The 19,546-nt window shown below is 39.3% G+C and overlaps 1 protein-coding gene across 8 annotated transcripts in view; it reads left to right on the top strand.

Moving 5' to 3' along the window:
- The window catches only part of NALCN (sodium leak channel, non-selective), a 351,429-nt gene that overhangs the window by 319,344 nt on the left and 12,539 nt on the right, over window positions 1-19,546 (top strand). For all 8 annotated transcript variants that reach the window (XM_007960806.3, XM_038007863.2, XM_038007864.2 and 5 more), the window contains 9 exons: window positions 2,503-2,596; window positions 3,110-3,216; window positions 3,424-3,498; window positions 4,666-4,785; window positions 10,037-10,105; window positions 11,569-11,717; window positions 12,557-12,650; window positions 17,124-17,256; window positions 17,914-18,029. In XM_007960806.3, coding sequence (XP_007958997.2) covers window positions 2,503-2,596; window positions 3,110-3,216; window positions 3,424-3,498; window positions 4,666-4,785; window positions 10,037-10,105; window positions 11,569-11,717; window positions 12,557-12,650; window positions 17,124-17,256; window positions 17,914-18,029 — 957 coding nt within the window. The remainder of the gene's footprint in view (window positions 1-2,502; window positions 2,597-3,109; window positions 3,217-3,423; window positions 3,499-4,665; window positions 4,786-10,036; window positions 10,106-11,568; window positions 11,718-12,556; window positions 12,651-17,123; window positions 17,257-17,913; window positions 18,030-19,546) is intronic.

Raw genomic sequence — 19,546 nt, 5'->3', positions numbered from 1 at the left:
AAGGAGTAATTGACAAGAAATTATATTACCAAGCTTTACAAACTTGATTTGTTAATTGGAGGTATCAACTGCTAAATTATGTGAGGCTTTTAGAAAAGTTTATTTCTCTGCAAGTTTTTTGGGTTTTTTTGTTTTTTTGTTTTTTTGTTTTTTTTTTAGAAAGCATCTCATGAGCTGCCATCTAACAGCATTTATATACTATTCAATCCTTCAACAGATGTATTTCAGCATCTACTAGGTGCCAGATGCTGCTCTTGACACTGAGGACCTAGCAAACTAACTGAAACACTAAACACAGAAAAGTTATCTGCCCTCATGGAGCACACATCTTAATAGTCTTACCCAAAGGCACATAGGTCAATTTCCAAATATGGAGACAACAGAGATAGAAAATGAGGGAATCTTTAGGGTACAATTCAGAATCATACAAAAAGATGTCTTCTTTTGAAAATGGAAACCTCTTTAAAAAGTTCCAAGTCTATACTAGTAATATAGATTTTTTCTGATTTCTCTACTATATAAGACAATGTCTGATTTCTCTACTATATAAGACTATATAAAATAATGTTTTTGCTTTTATTGTTATTTTTAATCAACACATAGTTATTGTACGTATTTAATCAACACATAGTTATTGTACGTATTTATGGGGTACGGTGTGATATTTCAATTCATGTATTATAATGTGTAATGATCAAATCAGGATAATTAGCATATCCATCACCTCAAACATTTATCCCTGTTTTGTGTTGGAAACATTCAAAATCCTCTCTTCTAGGTATTTAAAAATATACAATTAACTGTTATCAATTAGATTCATACTATATTACCATGGAACACTAAACCTTATTCCTGCAATCTAACTGTATTTTCGTATCTGTTAATCAACATTTGACTATCCCTATTCTAGTTCCCCTCCCCACCCCTAGTAAGCATTTGTTTTTTACCCTGGAGTTGTTATGGATTTCATCACATTAGCCACCAAGTAAAATCTACAAAGGAAAAAAGTTATAAACTCGATTATATTTAAATTAAAATTTTCTGAATGAAAAAAGACACTCTAAGCAAAATAAAAATACAAGCCAAAACTAAGAGAAAATATTTACAACTTACATAATTGACAAAAGATTAGTATCAAGCATTTATAAAGAATCTCTACAAACAAAAAGTAAATATCAAAATACAAAAATGAGCAAAGGATATGAATAGGCAATTCACATAGGAAGATACAAGCATCACCATTTACACACATACAAATGTTTCATCTCATTAATATTAAAACAACATTAGATACATTTCACACCTATCAAAGTGGTCAGATTACAATGTCTAGTAATATCGAGTATTGCAAGAATATTAGGATATAGTAACACTTGTATATTGCTGGTAGGAGATTTGTTTTGGTTATTGCTCTTTGGAAAGCAAGTTGGCAACATCTGGTAAATGTAAAGATGTTTAAATTCCTAGATCCCATCAATTCTTCTCCTAGAGATTTACAATTGAGAAACCCTCATAGATATTTACTGTGAGACAGTACATGGATGCTTATTGCAGCACTGGTTATAGTCCATAAATGTAAAATGAATAAATTATGATATTTGTACAGTGGACAGTGTTTGTGAGCAGTTGAACAAGTTAGATCTAGTAATCTAGTTGTATGGAAAGTATACTGCTCAATGAAGATATAAAGAAACAGCATAAATAATCACATATTGTACACCATTTCTATAAATATTTAAAAATTCAAAACAAATTCTTATGTATTGATACATACATAAGCACGAAAGTCTGAAAACATAGTAAGGAGGATGCACACCTGAAGAGTAGTGGTTAGCTCTGGGTAAGAAAAGGGAGAGTGGGGTTTTTGTCTAGTTTTTAAAATTACACTTCTGCCTTTATGATAAAATATGATGCACCGCGGTGCAATACAATATAATTTTATCATGTGCATTTTAATCAAGTACTCCATTATATAGAATATGGAATTCCATTTAGGCAGTTATCACAGCACTAATTTCTTGAAATGCAAACTCTGTGACTTAGTATCTCTCAGAAACAGTTTTGCAATTGCACATATTAGACATTTTTTAAAGAAAGACAAAATACCCTTAACTAGAAGCCATAGCATTGAGAAGCTATAATTTTGCTGCTATGAAATGAAAGGAAACTAACTACTATGAGTGAGTATCCTTTTTTGAAAATGTAATTATGTAGAAACTCCTCTTTATATTTTCCCAAACCTGAATATTACACATCTCCAAAGATACAAGTTGAAGGCTGCTGAAGTCTCTCTGAAACACCTGGTCATCATTTTGAGAATTCTTCCCAAGACCAACTTTGAGCATCCTGACCATGTTTTCTAACCACCACGGTTGGAAGAACATGGTCAGCGCAAGCCCCCACATCAGTCCTGTTTGTCTCCGCACCCCATCTGCCATCTGCCATGTTCTTGGTGCAAGCACGTGACAAAAGGCCGTTTCCTGCTTTCCTTTGTCTGTTAAGGGGACGGCTTTGCTGACCGTCGATCAGAGAAGATGGGAAGACCTGAAGAGCCGACTGAAGATCGCACAGCCTCTTCATCTCCCGCCTCGCCCGGGTACCCAAGATGCTCTGATTTTATTCATGTTGGGCACTAGTGTGCACGATTCCCCAGGAGTCTCAGATTTAAATTAAAATAATAATCGTGAGGCCGCTGGGAGGCTGTGCATAAGTTAATACGGAAACAGGCTCCAAACCACAGATATCTCCATAAGGCTATTAAAAGCAACCACCCAAAAGCTGTGCTTCAGTGCTCTCAGACTAAGCCTTAATGAAAAAATGAATTTTTTAAATAAAATATATTTGCGCTTGCCTTTTAAAAATATGAGTGAAATGTATTAAACTGACAGAAATTGAATGATGCACTTCTCTTTCCAATATAGACAGCGTCATGCACTGTCATTTTAAATATTCAGAGCCAGCCATTGCTGCAAAAACACCTCACAATAGATGGAACTGTTTGGGGAGGAAAATGTAATGGGTTTTAAGATAAGCATTTAAGAAAATAAATGGCAAGAAAGTAAATGTGACCTGTGTCTAACATGCCCTTGCCCAAACCTTTCTTTTCTAGATAATGATGGTTTTAGAGCTAAAATGTATGACATAACCCAGCATCCATTTTTTAAGAGGACAATTGCATTACTCGTCCTGGCCCAGTCGGTGTTGCTCTCTGTCAAGGTACTTAGTTTCACCCTAAGGCTCTGGGAATGAATTGTGTATTCACTGCTACATCCGAGAGTATCACAAGCTGCTATATGCATTCACAGTTATGTTCTTGGGTATAAAAATTAAGATTCACTGTCATGGCAAAGTGGGCAGAAGAGGGGCAAGCCTGTATGTGTCCGATGGATGTGGGCAATGACTCGTGTGCTGTTTCTGTTGCAGTGGGACGTCGAGGACCCGGTGACCGTACCTTTGGCAACAATGTCAGTTGTTTTCACCTTCATCTTTGTTCTGGAGGTACTGTAATGAGTCAGCTAGCTCTAGGGGAATCTGTGCACAGTTTTAAAGTAAATCAGCATCCCTCTTTGATGCCACTTACTCTCCTCTCTGTGTTCCATTGCCTTTGAAGCTTTGCCCTTAGGATATTTTCTTCTTAAGTGGTTCTGCTTAACTCGAACAAAGACATCACTTTATCCACCAGATTTTTCTAACTACAGAAATACTGCTGTCGATTGTTGTGTCTGAACATTGGCCTGTCTAGTTATGCGAGTTCTAATATTTAGAGGGAATGGTGCAAGCCACTATAATTCATTGACTCAAATTGCAATAGAGTGGCAAAGCAAGTTGGCCCAGACAAGGTTATTTTAACATGTGATTCATATAATATCGCTTTCCAGGACAATCTTCTTGAAAATACAAGCAGATTCTCATTTTGCCCTATACTGGTTGATGTTTCCCAAAATCTATGGCCTTTTGCTTATGGAAGAAAAATGTCCCATGATCAGAACTAGTCATAAAACAGAGGAGAGTGTAAAGAACAGATTTGTAAGCTACTTAGCTTCAAAAATAAAATCATATATCTTGGTAATAAACTCTTCTTTTTAGTTACTACATTGTTTACTGTTATTCTTTAAATAGATAGTATAACTGAGCATGCTGGCTCACTCCTGGAATCCCAGAACTTTGGGAGGCTGAGGTGGGTGGATCACCTGAGGCCAGGAGTTTGAGACCAGCCTGGCCAATGAGATAAAATCCCATCTCTACTAAAAATACAAAAATTAGCCAGGAGTGGTTGCACGTGCCTATAACCCCAGCTACTCGGGAGGCTGAGGTAGGAGAATCGCTTGAACCTGGGAGGCAGAGGCTGCAGTGAGCCAAGATCGCGCCACTGCACTCCAGCCTAGGTGACAGAGTGAGACTCAGTCTCAAAAAATAATAAAAAATAAATCAATAGACAGACAGACAGACAGATAGTGTAGGCACATGGACTAAAAGGAAACCTCAAAAGGCATTAAAGTATTTGTCTCATTTTCAATGAAAAAGATATTGTGTCCACATCAAATAATTTAGAATTTTCTTCATTTGAAAAAAAAAAATACATACACATAATGCATCTCAAGTTAATACATTTAAATATGTGCTAAACCCTCCCTCTGTTTATTTTCTTCTTTGCTTTTTCTCCAGGTTACCATGAAGATCATAGCAATGTCACCTGCTGGCTTCTGGCAAAGCAGAAGAAACCGATACGATCTCCTGGTGACGTCACTTGGCGTTGTATGGGTGGTGCTTCACTTTGCCCTCCTGGTAAGCGTAGAAGTCAAGTTGATTTCAGCTGATTATTTCAGTTTGGTTCAGTTCTGCTCAGTCCTGTTTCCAGTCTCATTTTACTCCACATCAACCTGCTCTGAGGTGTTAGATGGACCTCCCTAAAGCCCAGCTTTGACTGTGATGGACTCTCAGACATGCTTGTGTCTACATGTACACACCCCCGCACTCTTCACACAGGCAAAACCTGGCCCCTCAAAGCCCTAGATGGTGCAAGCTAGAAAGAGAAGGACCTTCAAGATCTTCTGATTTAACTCCTCATTTTACCAAAGGGGAAAACAAGGAAGAAAGAAAGAGGAAGACTGCAACAGAGATTGAGAACTGTCCGAATTCACACAACAAGCTAGTATCAGAAGACTACAATCCTGTTTTCCTGCTTTCTCAGCTGAAATACAGCATTCATTCCACTTCGCTATAGTCAGTATTTCACGGTGTAATTCTCAAGTACTTCCACTGTTTCATTTTCTATAAGACATTTAGCCTCCACTTCTCTAAAGCATATGATTCTCCATCTCTATACCTGTGTTCTCACTATTTTACCTAAAGTGCCTTCACCATCCATTCAGCCCGAGATCCCACTCAAAATCTGCAGCTATGGGTGTACTGAGCTGTAATCTAGGGCCATATTGTCCAGTAAAAATATGGCCACAGATATCACTAGATAATTTTCTAGAAGCCACAATAAAAAAGGAGCAGACAATTATTTATTAATTATAATTATTTATGTAATTATAATTATTAACAATTTAATGATTACATTTTCTAAACTATATCCAAAATAGTATTATTTTCATGTGTAAGCAATATAAAATTATTGAGGTAAGTTGCATCCTTGTATCTGTGTGTGAAGTCTTTGGCTGAGTAGGTATTTTACATTTACAGCATATCTTCATTTAAATTGCCACATTTCAAGTGCTCAATAACCCATATGTGGTTCCACGTGGCTGGTAGTTACCATGTTGGACAGCACAGCTCTGGAAGATATGGGTCCTAGTCTAGGCTCCACCATTTTCCAGCCTTGACTAATTTATTTGCCTTCGATGATCCTTTGTTTCCTGCTCTGAACGGGCAATATAACTTCATAATCCACCTATTTCCTCTGGCATTATGAAGATCAAGTGAGATAATATATTTGAGGCTTTCTTGAACTAGAAAGATTATACAAGTTTGTAGGCATTATTATAATTACCTTCTTTTTGTTAGTCATCTTTGATCTCATCCCAAGGAATATTATTAGTTTTTCCCTGTTTCCTTCTATCCATTCTCCCATCCCCTTCATGTTAGAGACATGCTGGGAAAGACTTATTTACACATCCTAAAGGGCTTGCCTTAATATGAGATGCTGTGCTCATGAACATAGTGAGCATCCTTCTTAAACCAGTGGTTGCCTTCAGCATCAGGAGCTCTATGAAGCCTAGGTGAGCTCTCAGTCACCCTGAACTATTTTCTCAGCAATAGATGGTTCTCAATTCCTAGTACAAGACACAGTACTAGTAATTGAGAAGAATGTTATAAGCAAAACAAATACATTTGCTGCTCTTGTGAACCTTAGATCCTGGAAAAGTAACAGATAGTCATCAATTGCTCACAAATCTATGAGTATAATGACTATGATGAGGGAGATGAAGGAAAGCCTGTGTTCCTGTGACAACTTAGATAATAGTGGGAGATGGCTTCATCAGAGAGGTCTTGGAAGACATCCCCAAGGGAGTGATGGCTCCATCTGTAGGATAAGGGGAGGGCATTTCAGGTAGCTGTCCCTGTGATGGAAAGATGATAGAGCTGGAAGAAGGATAGATACATAGTACTAGCATAGTACAAGATTTGGATGAGTAAGAAGGTGTCAGACCTCTTAGGACCTTGCAGTCCAGGTGAAGAATTCAGGTTCTCATCCTAAAAACTATTGGTTGTCTTTACTTCGAAAACATAAAGAGGGAAGGCATCTGCAGTAGATCTTTAGTGAACGTGGAAAGAAGAGGCAGCAAAGCCCATGTTTTTCCTTTCTCCAGATAAAATGTGTATTAGTCCCTTCTCACACTGTTATGAAGAAATACCCAAAACTGGGTAATTTATAAAGGAAAGATGTTTAATCGACTCACAGTTCCACATGGCTGGAAAAGCCTCAGAAAACTTACAATCATGGTGGAAAGGGAAGCAAACACATCCTTCTTCACAAGGGAACAAGAGAGAGAAGAATGAGTGCCCAGCAAAGGGGGATGTCCCTTCATAAAACCATCAGATCTTGTCAGAACTAACTCAATATCCTGAGAACAGGATGGGGGAAACTCCCCCATGATTCAATTATCTCCACCTGGTCCCTCCCACAACATGGAGATTATGGGAACTACAATTCAAGATGAGATTTGGGTGGGGACACAGCTAAACCATATCATTCTGTCTGGACCCCTCCCAAATCTCATGTCTTCATAATTCAATTTAAAATCATACCCTCCCAATAGTCCCCCAAAGTCTTAAGTCATTCCAGCATTAACTCAAAAGTCCAAGCCCAAAGTCTTATCTGAGAAAAGGAGAGTTTCTTCTGCCTATGAGCCTGTAAAATCAAAAGCAAGTTAGTTACTTCCTAGATACAATGGGGGTACAGGCATTGGGTAAATATACCCATTCCAAATGGGAGAAATTGGCCAAAACAAAGGGGTATAGGCACCATGCAAGTCCAAAATCCAATAGGGCAGTCATTAAACATTAAAGTTCCAAAATAATCTCCTTTGACTCTATGTCTTATATCCAGGGCACCCTGATGCAAGAGGTGGGCTCCCATGGCCTTGGGCAGCTCCACCATTGTGGCTTTGCAGGGGACAGCCCCCCTCCTGGAGTGGTGTTGAGTGTCTGTGGCTTTTCCAGGCACACAGTGCAAGCTATCCGTAGATCTACCATTCTGGAGTCTGGAGGATGGTGGCCCTCTTCTCACAGCTCCACTAGGCAGTGCCCCAGTAGGGACTCTGTGTGTGGACTCCAACCACACATTTTCCTTCTGCACTGCCCCAGCAGAGGTTCTCCATGAGGACTCTGGCCCTGCAGCAAACTTCTGCCTTGACATCCAGTTGTTTCTATACATCCTGTGAAATCTAGGCAGAGGTTCCCCAACCTCAGTTCTTGACTTCTGTTCACCCACAGGCCCAACACCATGTGTAAGCCACCAAGTCTTGGGGCTTGCACTCTTTGAAGCATTGGCCTGAGCTGTACATTGGTGTCTTTTAGCCATGGCTGGAGCAGAAGCTGCTGGAAGGCAGGGCACCATGTCCCAAAGCTGCATAGAGCAGGGGGAGCCTGCCCACAAAACCATTCTTCCCTCCTAGGCCTCCAGGCCTGTGATAGAAGGGGCTGCCATGAAGATCTCTGGCATGCCCTGGGGACATTTTCCCCATTGTCTTGGTGATTAGCATTCAGCCCCTCGTTACTTATGTAAATTTCTGCAACTGGTTTCAATTTCTCCCTAGTAAATGAGGTTTTCTTTTCTATAAAATCATCACACTGTACATTTTCCAAATTTTTATACTCTGCTTCCTCTTGAATACTATGTCACTTAGAAATTTATTCTACCAGATACCCTAAATCATCTCTCTCAAATTCAAGGTTCCACAGATCTCTAGGGCAGGGGCAAAATGCCGCCAGTTTCTTTGCTAAAGCATAACAAGAGTCACCTTTGCTCCAGTTCCGAATAAGTTTCTTATCTCCACCTGAGAGCACCTCAGCCTGGACTTCATTGTCCATATCACTATCAGTATTTTGGTCAAAGCCATCCAACAAGTCTCTAGGAAGTTCCAAACTTTCCCATATCTTCCTGTCTTCTTCCGAGTCCTCCAAACTGTTCCAACCTCTGCCTGTTACCCAGTTCCAAGGTCGCTTCCACATTTTCAGGTATCCTTATAGTAGCCCCCCCGCCAAGTAGGAATTTACTGTATTAGTCCTTTTTCATGCTGATATGGAAAAATACCCAAAACCGGGTAATTTATAAAGGAAAGATGTTTAATTAACTCACAGTTCTGCATGGCTGGGAAGGCCTCAGAAAACTTATGATCATGGTGGAAGGGGAAGCAAACACATCCTTCTCCACATGGTGGCAGGAAGAGGTATGAGTGACCAGTGAAAGGGGAAGCCCCTTATAAAACTATCAGACCTCGTGAGACTTAATCATCACAAGAATAGGATGAGGGAAACCACCCCGATTATTCAATTATCTCCACCTGGTCCCTCCCATGATACGTGGGGATTATGGGAACTACAATCCAAGATGAGATTTGGGTGGGAACACAGCCAAACCATATCAAAATGCAACCTAAAGCTACTCAGTCCAAGCACAAGTCAAGTAGACTCCCTAATCCCAGATGACCTCAGAGAGGAAATCTTAAACCCAAAAGACCAATTTGCCTTTTCTGCCTAACTGCTTTTGTTCTTCTCCAAGAACCTCTTTGGCCTTGGAAGGATGCTCATTCTCCACCATATTTTGCAGTGGAAGGAAAGTTCCCTATCCAAAGATGCTATGTGCACACATTCATGTGCTTGGACCTCACCAAGGATCTTGCCCCTTCCCGGGGCCCATCTGTGACTGTCATCATTTGGCTAGGCAAGCCTCCTTGAGAGTAATCACACTCTGGCATTGGCTGAATGTTAAGGTTGTTATTGCAGTTATAGCTGGTGGGATCTTTGTTTCTCAAATGAAGCTTTCTTATTCATAAAGTGCAGTCATCTCTTCCTGGTAATCACACCCTTGAAGAAAGAGCTGGATGTGTTCCTGAGCAGGGAGGACCTCTCTGAAATCAGCTTAGAGGAATGAGTGTGTATTTGCTCTTCAGTGGTGTCTAGAATCTGACTTCTGGCAATCTTTTCCACCATCAGCCCTTTCTTTTTGCCAGGATTCCTTTATCTCCTATGTTATTTGACCTTCCTATGTTGCACCATTATCCTATGTTTTTCGCACCATATATACAAAAGAGCTGGTCACCATTTTATGTAAAATAAATTTCAAAATACAGAATTTAACTGAGTAAAACAGAACCCGAAGTTTCATTTGAGATTGAATTTTAAATCTAATATTTATTCATGAGTTTTTGTAGTGACCTTTTCAGCACCTTTTTTAGATAACTTTCTTACAAGAATTTATACATATTCAGCTAATTATTCAGTATACTTCATGGAATACTTAAGAAATGGAACTGTAACAAGATCTTTTGTGCAAATTATGAGAGGCTGTCTTCTGTTTAAATTTCAGAATGCATATACCTACATGATGGGCGCTTGTGTGATTGTATTTAGGTTTTTCTCCATCTGTGGAAAACATGTAAGTACCTTGTGAAGAATCTTATTCAAGGTTATATATGTGTTAATGAAAGAATGGTGATTAATTGATTACAGCCTTACCTCCAGGTATTTAGGGATGTAGTCACAAATTACTAGACATCATAAGTCAAGATTAACAAATATTAAATATTAAATGAATCATTAATAAAAATTAATTATTAAATGAATTAGTTATCATTCGATGTGTTTCCTGCCATTTATGTTGCCTATTCTTTATATTCAATAATTAAATTATTTAAATTTATTAATTTAAAGATAACATATCAGTCATGAAAAAAACCAATATTCTTAATGCATTCTTATTTTTATTTTCAATAAAGTTACGTAACTTTACTTCAAAGAAAAATAATCTTTAATGGATTTGTATGTTTCCATGATTCCAGATTTTTTTTTTTTTTTTTTTTGAGACAGAGTGTCTTGCTCTGTCACCAGGCTGGAGTGCAGTGGCGGGATCTTGGCTCACTGTTTTCTCCACCTCCCAGGTTCAAGTGATTCTCCTGCCTCAGCCTCCCAAGTAGCTGGGATTACAGGCATGCACCACCACACCCAGCTAATTTTTGTATTTTTAGTAGAGACAGGGTTTCACCATGTTAGCTAGGATGGGATTCCAGATTTTTTAATATTATTTGTTAATGTTTATGGTTATACTCCACATATATTTTTCATTTTTTACAATGCTGTTTCCTTTTTTATTATAAACATTATTTCATATATACATTCCATATGTATACATAACCAATATATTTAATATTTTATAGTTATTTAGTATTATACCATTGCTTAGGTTTGTTTCTGTGAAAGTCTATTTGTGGAAGAAACCTGAGTTTACTTGCTATCAGTAAAAAATGTGTAGCCCTCATCATAGAGAATTGAGGAGCAGGAGAAGAGAAAATGGAAGATGAAAATGCTTAGTGTTACTCTTATTAATTTGTGTGAAGAGGCTGAAATGTTTGAAGTAAGAATAACATTCACCCAATGCCTGGTGGGTTTTGAAGAATATTTAGATTTAATACCTTATAGAAAGCAACTTTCAAATGATATACCTAAGAATCACTTTTGAGCCAATCTGCTTAAAAATTAGTTGCTACCCAGGTCTTCCATAGCTTAATGGATTGAATATTCTCTCTCTCTCTCTCTCTCTCCCCCCCTTCCCCTCTCTCTCTCTCTCTCTCTCTCCGTCTCTCTCTCTCTCTCTCTCCGTCTCTCTCTCTCTCCTTCCCACTCTCTCTCTCCCCTTCCCACTCTCTCCCGCCTTCCCTCTCTCTCTCTCCCTCCCTCCCTCCTTCTCTCTCTCTCTCTCTCTCTCTCTCCCCCTCTCTCTCTCCCCCCTCCCCCTTCTCTCTCTCTCTCTCTCTCTCTCTGTCTCTCTCTCTCTCTCCATCTCTCTGTCTCTGTCTCTCTCTCTCTCTCTCTCTCTCTCTCCTTCCCACCCCTGGTCCACAGGTAACGCTAAAGATGCTCCTCTTGACAGTGGTCGTCAGCATGTACAAGAGCTTCTTTATCATAGTAGGCATGTTCCTCTTGCTGCTGTGTTACGCTTTTGCTGGAGTTGTTTTGTTTGGTACTGTGAAATATGGGGAGAACATTAACAGGTTGGTGTATATTTATCTTTCTATTCATTTATCAGGCAAACCTTTTAGTAATAAAATTTTAAATAAACAAATGTTTTTTGTCTACTAAAGTCTGGGAGAGGGGAAATGGAAGTAATCTGTTGGAAATTAAAATAAAATAGCCAAGTTTTAAATGATATTTTTCCAGTTGAAAAAGGTTATTCAACTGAAAAGGTCTAATTTCAAAACCTTAGAAAATTTAGAAATAAAAGAAAACAAAAAGAATCCATAATTCCACCAACATTCAGTAATCATCACTCCCAATTCCAGCACTTTTTCTGTCTACATATTGCCAAAAATGATATACTATTTTTAGTTGGAACAATTTTAAGATAACTTTGGGTTTCTTTCTCAGGAAAATATGGGAAGTTAGAGCCCCCCAAATGGTTGTAATATATGAAAAGCAGTTTTCAATGATTTGCCCAAGTTTTATGGATGCATCTCATTGTTTTTTTTTTAAGTCCTGATACAACAAAGTATATACCGGTATGTCTGGTTGCAGGAATTAGCTACATGGCTACCCCACCTTTTATAGCATCCTCCAAGTGAGAGAAGGAATCACTTAGTTGCCAAAGCCTGCCTACTTAGTCATTCAAGATGAATGGCAGTAAATTAGTGGTCATGCCAGAGTTGAGTGTTCAGACAGCTGTATTTGGAGGCAAGTATAAATGACAAATGAATAAAAGGGTATAACCTTTGGAAAAGGTAACTTAGCAACCAAATTTGCTACAACCTCCACTTGTTTTGGTGGTGGCAGACTATGCTATTTCATGACAAACCCTTCTATTCACATTCTGTTAATTTTTTTTTTCTTAAACTAGGCATGCAAACTTTTCTTCGGCTGGCAAAGCTATTACCGTACTGTTCCGAATTGTCACAGGTGAAGACTGGAACAAGATCATGCACGACTGTATGGTAAATATCCCTCACCACGAACAAAGCTTAGACTTAGCATCAGCGTGAAAGTCTTGCAACCCAATGTTGGCAGGATCATCCTTGTTAGCATCAAGACTTTGTGTATGAAATATACATCCTGACACTTCAGTCCATCAAATTGCATTGTTATACATTCCAATGCGTTAATATTTAGGGCAAAATACTCAATTAACCCAACCTGAGCTATTGTAGTTCCATTCAACAAATATACATTCTGTGGGTGTTGTTCTTTCCCTCCCATCTTTAATATTTTGGTAATCAAAGTCAAACAGGGAGCCCTTTAATTTAATGTATTCAGTGGATAGTTCACTGCCCCTCAGCTATATGCTAGGTGCTAGGTCTTCAGCAACTCCAAGGCATACTCCGGGAGCTTACCTCAAGGGCTCTGAGCTACTCTTCCTTTATACTATAAAGTATACTTTATACTTCCTTCTTACTATACCCTGTCTTCCCCAAGCATCATCCTCCTGGTATCAGTTTAAACATCCATTCCTTCAGGTCTTTTGCCTTCAGCTAAGACAGCCAGCTATATGTTCTTATGCTGCTCTGTAGTTCTCCTTTGTAATAAGTATCACAGCTGTAGTGAATTATTGGCTTACATTCATTTATTTTATCTCTTTCTCACTCTAGGACAGACCAATGCTATCTTATAAAAGTTCTGCAGTGGTGGAAATCTGCACTGTCCAATTCAGGAGCCACTAGCCATATGTGGTTATGGGGTACTGAAAATATGACTAACACAACTGAGGAACTGAATTTTAGTTTTAATTTTATATTATTACATTTTAATGAACATAAATTTAAATTTACATCGCTGCATGGAGCTAGTGGTCACCATATTGGATTACACAGCATCCAACTGTCAGCAGGAAGAAGGGACAGGGCCTATGTCTTTCTTACCAGTCTCTCCCCAAACTTGGCACAAACCTAGCACAGAGTAGGAGCACTAGGACTTCATGCATGAATTAACAAGGAGAATTTGCCAAATCAAATAGAACACAAGGCAAAATTTAACGAATCTTAAATAAAAATACAAGCAGAATGCTGGGATTAAAGAAGAAAGAGCTAGTTTCTCTGGCTGAGAAAAACCAGAAAGTGCTGTCAGAGGCATTGGCGTTTTATTGAGCCTCTAAACAATGAGAGAGTTTTTGATGACTTAAGTGTTGTGCTATTCCGTAGCATCCCATAACAGTGTTCCAGGAATGGGGCTCACTCCTTACACAATTTGAATGTGAATTTGCTATGTACAGGCACATCTTGTTTTACTATGCTTCACTTATTGCCTTTTGCAGACTTTGCATTTCTACAAATTGAAGGTTTATGGCAATCTTGTGTTGAGGAGATCTATCAGGGCCATTTTTCTAATAGCATGTGTTTGCTCACTTTCTGGTTCTTTATCACATTTCGGTAATTCTCACTATTTCAGACTTTTTCATTATTATTATATCTGTTTTGGTGATCTGTGATCAATGATCTTTTGATGTTTCTTTTGTAATTGTTTTGAGGGGTGCCATGAACCATGCTCAATAAGATGGAGAATTTAATTGATAAATGTCATATGTCTTCTGACTGCCGCACCAAAGAACTGTTTCTCCAATCCTTCTCTCTTTTCTTGGGCCTCCCTATGTCCTGAGACACAACAATATTGAAATTAGGCTGATTAATAACCCTACAATGGCCTATAAGTGTTCAAGTGAAAAGAAGATTCACACATCTCTCACTTTAAATCAAAAGCTAGAAATGATTAAGCTTACGGAGAATGGCATGTCAAAAGCCAAGTTAGCCCAAAAGCTAGGTCCCTTGCACCAAATAGTTACTCAAGTTGTTAATTCAAAGGAAAAGTTCTTGAAGGGAATTAAAATGCTACTCCAGTGAACACATGACTGATAAGGAATAGCCTTATTGCTGATATGGAGAAAGTTTTACCGGTCTGAATAGAAGATCAGACTAGCTACAACATGCCCTTAAGCTAAAGCCAAATGCAGAAGTAGGCCCTTACTCTCTTAAGATTTATGAAGGGTGAGAGAGGTGAGAATGCTGCAGAAAAAAATGTTCGATGCTAGCAAAGTTTGGTCCATGATGTTTAAGGAAAGAAAGAAGCCATCTCCATAATATAAAAGTGTAAGTGCTGCTGATGTAAAAGCTGTGGCAAGTTATCTAGAAGATCTAGCTAAAATAATTAATTAAGGTGGCTTCACTAAACAATGGATTTTCAATGTAGACACAACATCCTTCTATTGGAAGAAGATGCCCTCTAGAACTTTCATAGCTAGAAAGGAGAAGCCAGTGCCTGGCTTCAAAGCTTCAAATGACAGACTGACTCTGTTGTTAGGGACTAATGCAGCTGGTAACTTTCAGTGGAAGCCAATGCTCATTTACCATTCCAAAAATCCTAGGTCCCTGCTATGGTTTGACTGTGTCCCCACCCAAATCTCATCTTGAATTGTAGTTCCCTTAATCTCCCTGTGTCATGGGAGGGACCAGGCAGAGATAATTGAATCAGGGGGGTTGTTTCTTCCACCCTGTTCTTGTGATACTGAGTGAGTTCTCACTATAGCTGTCATGAGATCTGATGGTTTTATAAGGGGCTTCCCCCCCATTTGCTTGGTACTTCTTGCTGCCACCATGTGAAGAAGGACATGTTTGCTTCCCCTTCTGCCATGATTATAAGTCTCCTGAGGCCTCCCCATCCCTGCTGAACTGTGAGTCCAATAAATCTCTTTTCTTTATAAATTACCCAGTCTCAGGTATGTCTTTATTAGCAGCGTGATAATGGACTAATACAGTCTCTTAAGAATTACGCTAAATTTACCTTGCCTGTGCTCTATAAATGAAACAACAAAGCCTGGATGAAAGAACAGCTGTTTACAGCATGGTTTTCTGGATATTTAAGCCCACTCTTGAGACCTACTGCTCAGGAAAGAAAAGATTCCTTTCAAAGTAGGACTGCTCATTAACAATGCATCTACCTGGTCAACCAAGAGCTGTACCAGGAGATGTATAAGGAGATTAATGTTGTTTTCATGCCTGCTAACACAACATCCATTCTGTCCATGGATCAAGGAGTCATTTCAACTTTCAAGTCTTATTATTTCAGAAATAGATTTCATAAGGCGAATAGCTGCGATAGATAGTGATTCCTCTGATGAATCTGGGCAAAGTACATTGAAAAACCTTTAGAAAGGATTCACTATTCTAGACGCCATTAGGAACATTCATGATTCATGGAAGGAGGTCAAAATATCATCAGCATTAACAGGAATTTGGAAGAAGTTGATTCCAGTCATCATGGATGACTTTGAGGGGTTCAAGACTTCAGTGAAGGAAGTCACTGCACATGTGGTTGGTAGACATAGCAAGAGAACTAGAATTAGAAATGGAACCTGAAGACGTGACCAAATTGCCACAGTCTCCTGATCAAACTTGGAATGAAGATTGCTCCTAATGGATGATTAGAGTGGTTTCTTGAAATGGAATCTACTCTTGCTGAAGGTGCTATGAACATAGTCATAATGACAACAAAGGATTTATAATGTTACATAAAATTACTCGATAAACCAGCAGCAGGGTCTGAGAGGATTGACTCCAAATTCGAAAGAAGTTCTATTGTGGGTAAAATGCCAGCAAACAGCACATATGCTGCAGAAAAATCTTTCATGAAAGGAAGAGTCAGTTGATACGATAAACTTCCATGTTGTCTTGTTTTAAGAAATTGCCACAGCCACCCCCACTGTCAGCAGCCACCACCCTGCTCAGTCAGCAGCTGTCAACATTGAGGCAAGGCCCTCCACCACAAGCAGAAGATTACAACTCACTGAAGGTTCAGATGATTGTTAGCTTTTCTTAGCAATAAAAATACTTTTTATTAAGGTCGGTACCTTTTTGGACATAATGCCATTGGGCACTTCATAAGCCACAGTATGGTACAAACATGACTTGCATATGCACTGGGAAACCAAAACATGCGTGGGACTTGTTTTATTGCAGTATTCACTTTATCGCAGCAGCCTGGAACTGAAACTGCAATGTCTCCAATGTATACCTGTAGAGTGTATATTCCCAAATCTTAACCCATTACTTCAGTCAGAGAAAAACTTGCAAATGTCTTTTTATTTGATTTTCTGCAGTTTGCATCACAGTGGCTACTTATCACTTGGGGCTGGTGGCGGAGGCAGAAAGAGTATCTAGTGAAGATCAGTTCATTTTCATTGTGTTTTTAAAAATGGCAGTAACCTTGGGATTCTACAAGATAACAGCATAGCATAAGTGAAATATTCTTCTTTATTTTTGCTATAGATGATGTACCCAATGTATGTGGCTTTTGAAAGCTTACTTTGAAGTTAATTATATTCTATATGTTTAGGAATCTATTCATTAACTATAGTCAGCTAAAAGAAATTCCTATTCTCTACTCTTATCCTCTCCTCCTTCTTCTGCCCCAATGCCCCAAAGGTTCAGCCTCCTTTTTGTACTCCGGATGAATTTACATACTGGGCAACAGACTGTGGAAACTATGCTGGGGCACTTATGTATTTCTGCTCATTTTATGTCATCATTGCCTACATCATGCTAAATCTGCTTGTAGGTAAGTGATGTTAGTTGAATACTTTTTACTCTTTAAACTCAGGTACTTAGATAATTATGTATGATTTTCAAGCAATTATCTTAGATTGCTTGGGGTGGGTGTTTCATGGCATTAATTATAAATTGTTGTCTCTCAATCCAGAAGCTGAAAAGACCTTTGAAACGCATGTAAATGACAGTTGACTGCAATTTTAAGAGTTGTACCATTTATTATGATCATTAATTTCAAAAGAACTCTTCTCATGGACTGAGTTGAACAAATATCAGAGAGGACTGTCTAGCCTTGAAATGTCACATTTATGTTTTTGAAAGGTACACCTTATTCACCCAGCTGTGGGGCCACCCAGAACTCAATTTGACCTTTAAAAATGGCCCTGGAACTCTCAACTAAGAGTTAAAGCCAGCTGGCATGACTATCTCTATACACAGAATGTGTGTTTGTGCTTATGACCCTCATGTTTTGGAAAGGCAGGAGCTGCAGAAATAGCTTAGTCCAAGTGTAAACATGCCAATTTGGAAACCATACTAAAAGCACTTTAAAAATCTGGCTTATGATGTAGGTGATAGAATCCATTATTAATAATAGATGTTTTACTCTTTCTAAAATATGACAGATTAGCATAATTGTCTAACTTCTGAATTTTTCTTTTTTTAAAAGCCATAATTGTTGAGAATTTCTCCTTGTTTTATTCCACTGAGGAGGACCAGCTTTTAAGTTACAATGATCTTCGCCACTTTCAAATCATATGGAACATGGTGGATGATAAAAGAGAGGTATGGGGGTGGGTTGTTGTTTCATGCCCCACCTCAAAGAGACTTACCAACATGTCTCAAACATTTAAATGGTTTTGAGGCTGGCAATGACATAGATTGAATTTTTAAATGGTGCATTGCAGAAAGTCATCATTTACAGTTCAGCAGAATCTTCTAGGAAGGGAGAGAGAGTCCTTCCTCTTTATGTCATCTTCAACCATGAACATCCTCTTCAGACTTTCAGAAGACCAGCAGGGAAAGGAAACCAAAGGGACTCTAGGAATCAAGCTTGGGCTCAGGCCAGAAAAAGAGGTGACACTGAAACTACCAAAGGGACAGTATATTACAAATTCAGGATCACCTCAAACTCAAGCAGCAATCCCAATTGAAAGTACAAAGGATTTATTTAAGTGCTGTCTGAAGGTGTTTTTTGGATTATATTTGAGTAACTATTTGAATGTTTTAACCATAAAGCTTACCTAAGATTTCTTAAAATTAGCCAAAGTAGCTGCAGTTTGCTCTTCCTCTTCTTGTCATTGCCGTCATCAACCTCCACCTCCTGCCCTTCCTCCTACTCCTCATCCTCCACCCCCTCCTCCTCCTTCTCATCCACCCCCTCCTCTTCCTCCTTCACCCCTCCTCATTCTTCTTATCCACCCCCTCCTCCTCTTCCTCATCCACCCCATCTACTCCATCTTCCCCCTCCACCTCCTCCTCCTCCACTTCCTCCTGTTCCTCCTCCTCTTCTCTCTTCCTCATCCTAGCAAACACTCAGGCACAGTTCTAGGCACTGAGGCTATAGAATGAACAAGATGGAACAGCTCCCATACTCACAGAGTTTACATTCTAATAGGTGGAGACAAATAATAAAAAGTGAAATAATAGTAGTATTAGTAGCAGTATTTCCAGAAGTTAAAACTATAGACAGTAGTTGGGGTTGGGCTGCACCAGCAGGAATGGCCATGAAGGAGGCCTGAGGGGTGCTGTGGGACATCATGTCTGAACAACACAGGGAAGGTTCTGCCAGAGTATTTGGGGGGAGATCTGGAAATAGTTCAAGTAGAGTTGATGAAGGGCACAAAGACCAAGGAGCCAGCATGGGCGTCATAAATGAGGGGCCCCGTCAGTGCCCTCACCCCGATTTCATCCCTCTTCTTGGTACCCCCCTGCCCACCCAGGCTCCAGTCTCGAGGGCTTTCAAGATAGTGTGTGCCCTGCGTGCAGGGGATCTGAGCTCACTCTCAGCTCCTCAGGACCCACCTGTCTCTCCATAACTGTCACCCTGCTTTAATGTAATACACACATGAAGAGCACACTGCCCTGCACACTGAGATGTCAGTAACTGGCAGGCAGTCATGGTCACCAGTGTTCTGCCCAGCACTTTCATTCAAAGATACACCCAGGGGGGCATGGTGGTTTGTGTTGCGTGGGAGGTAGCAATACATCTTAGATTCTCAGTGTCTGGATCAGTTCTGACCCAGAAGAAGGCAGAGCTGGGGGCCAAATTCTCTTGTATATAGTTTTTCTAATCCTGAAGA

The sequence above is a fragment of the Chlorocebus sabaeus genome, chromosome 3, assembly GCF_047675955.1.
Source record: "Chlorocebus sabaeus isolate Y175 chromosome 3, mChlSab1.0.hap1, whole genome shotgun sequence".
NCBI classification, from domain to species: domain Eukaryota; kingdom Metazoa; phylum Chordata; class Mammalia; order Primates; family Cercopithecidae; genus Chlorocebus; species Chlorocebus sabaeus.
Note: the sequence above shows the minus strand (reverse complement) of the source record. Positions and strands in the feature narration are given on the sequence as shown.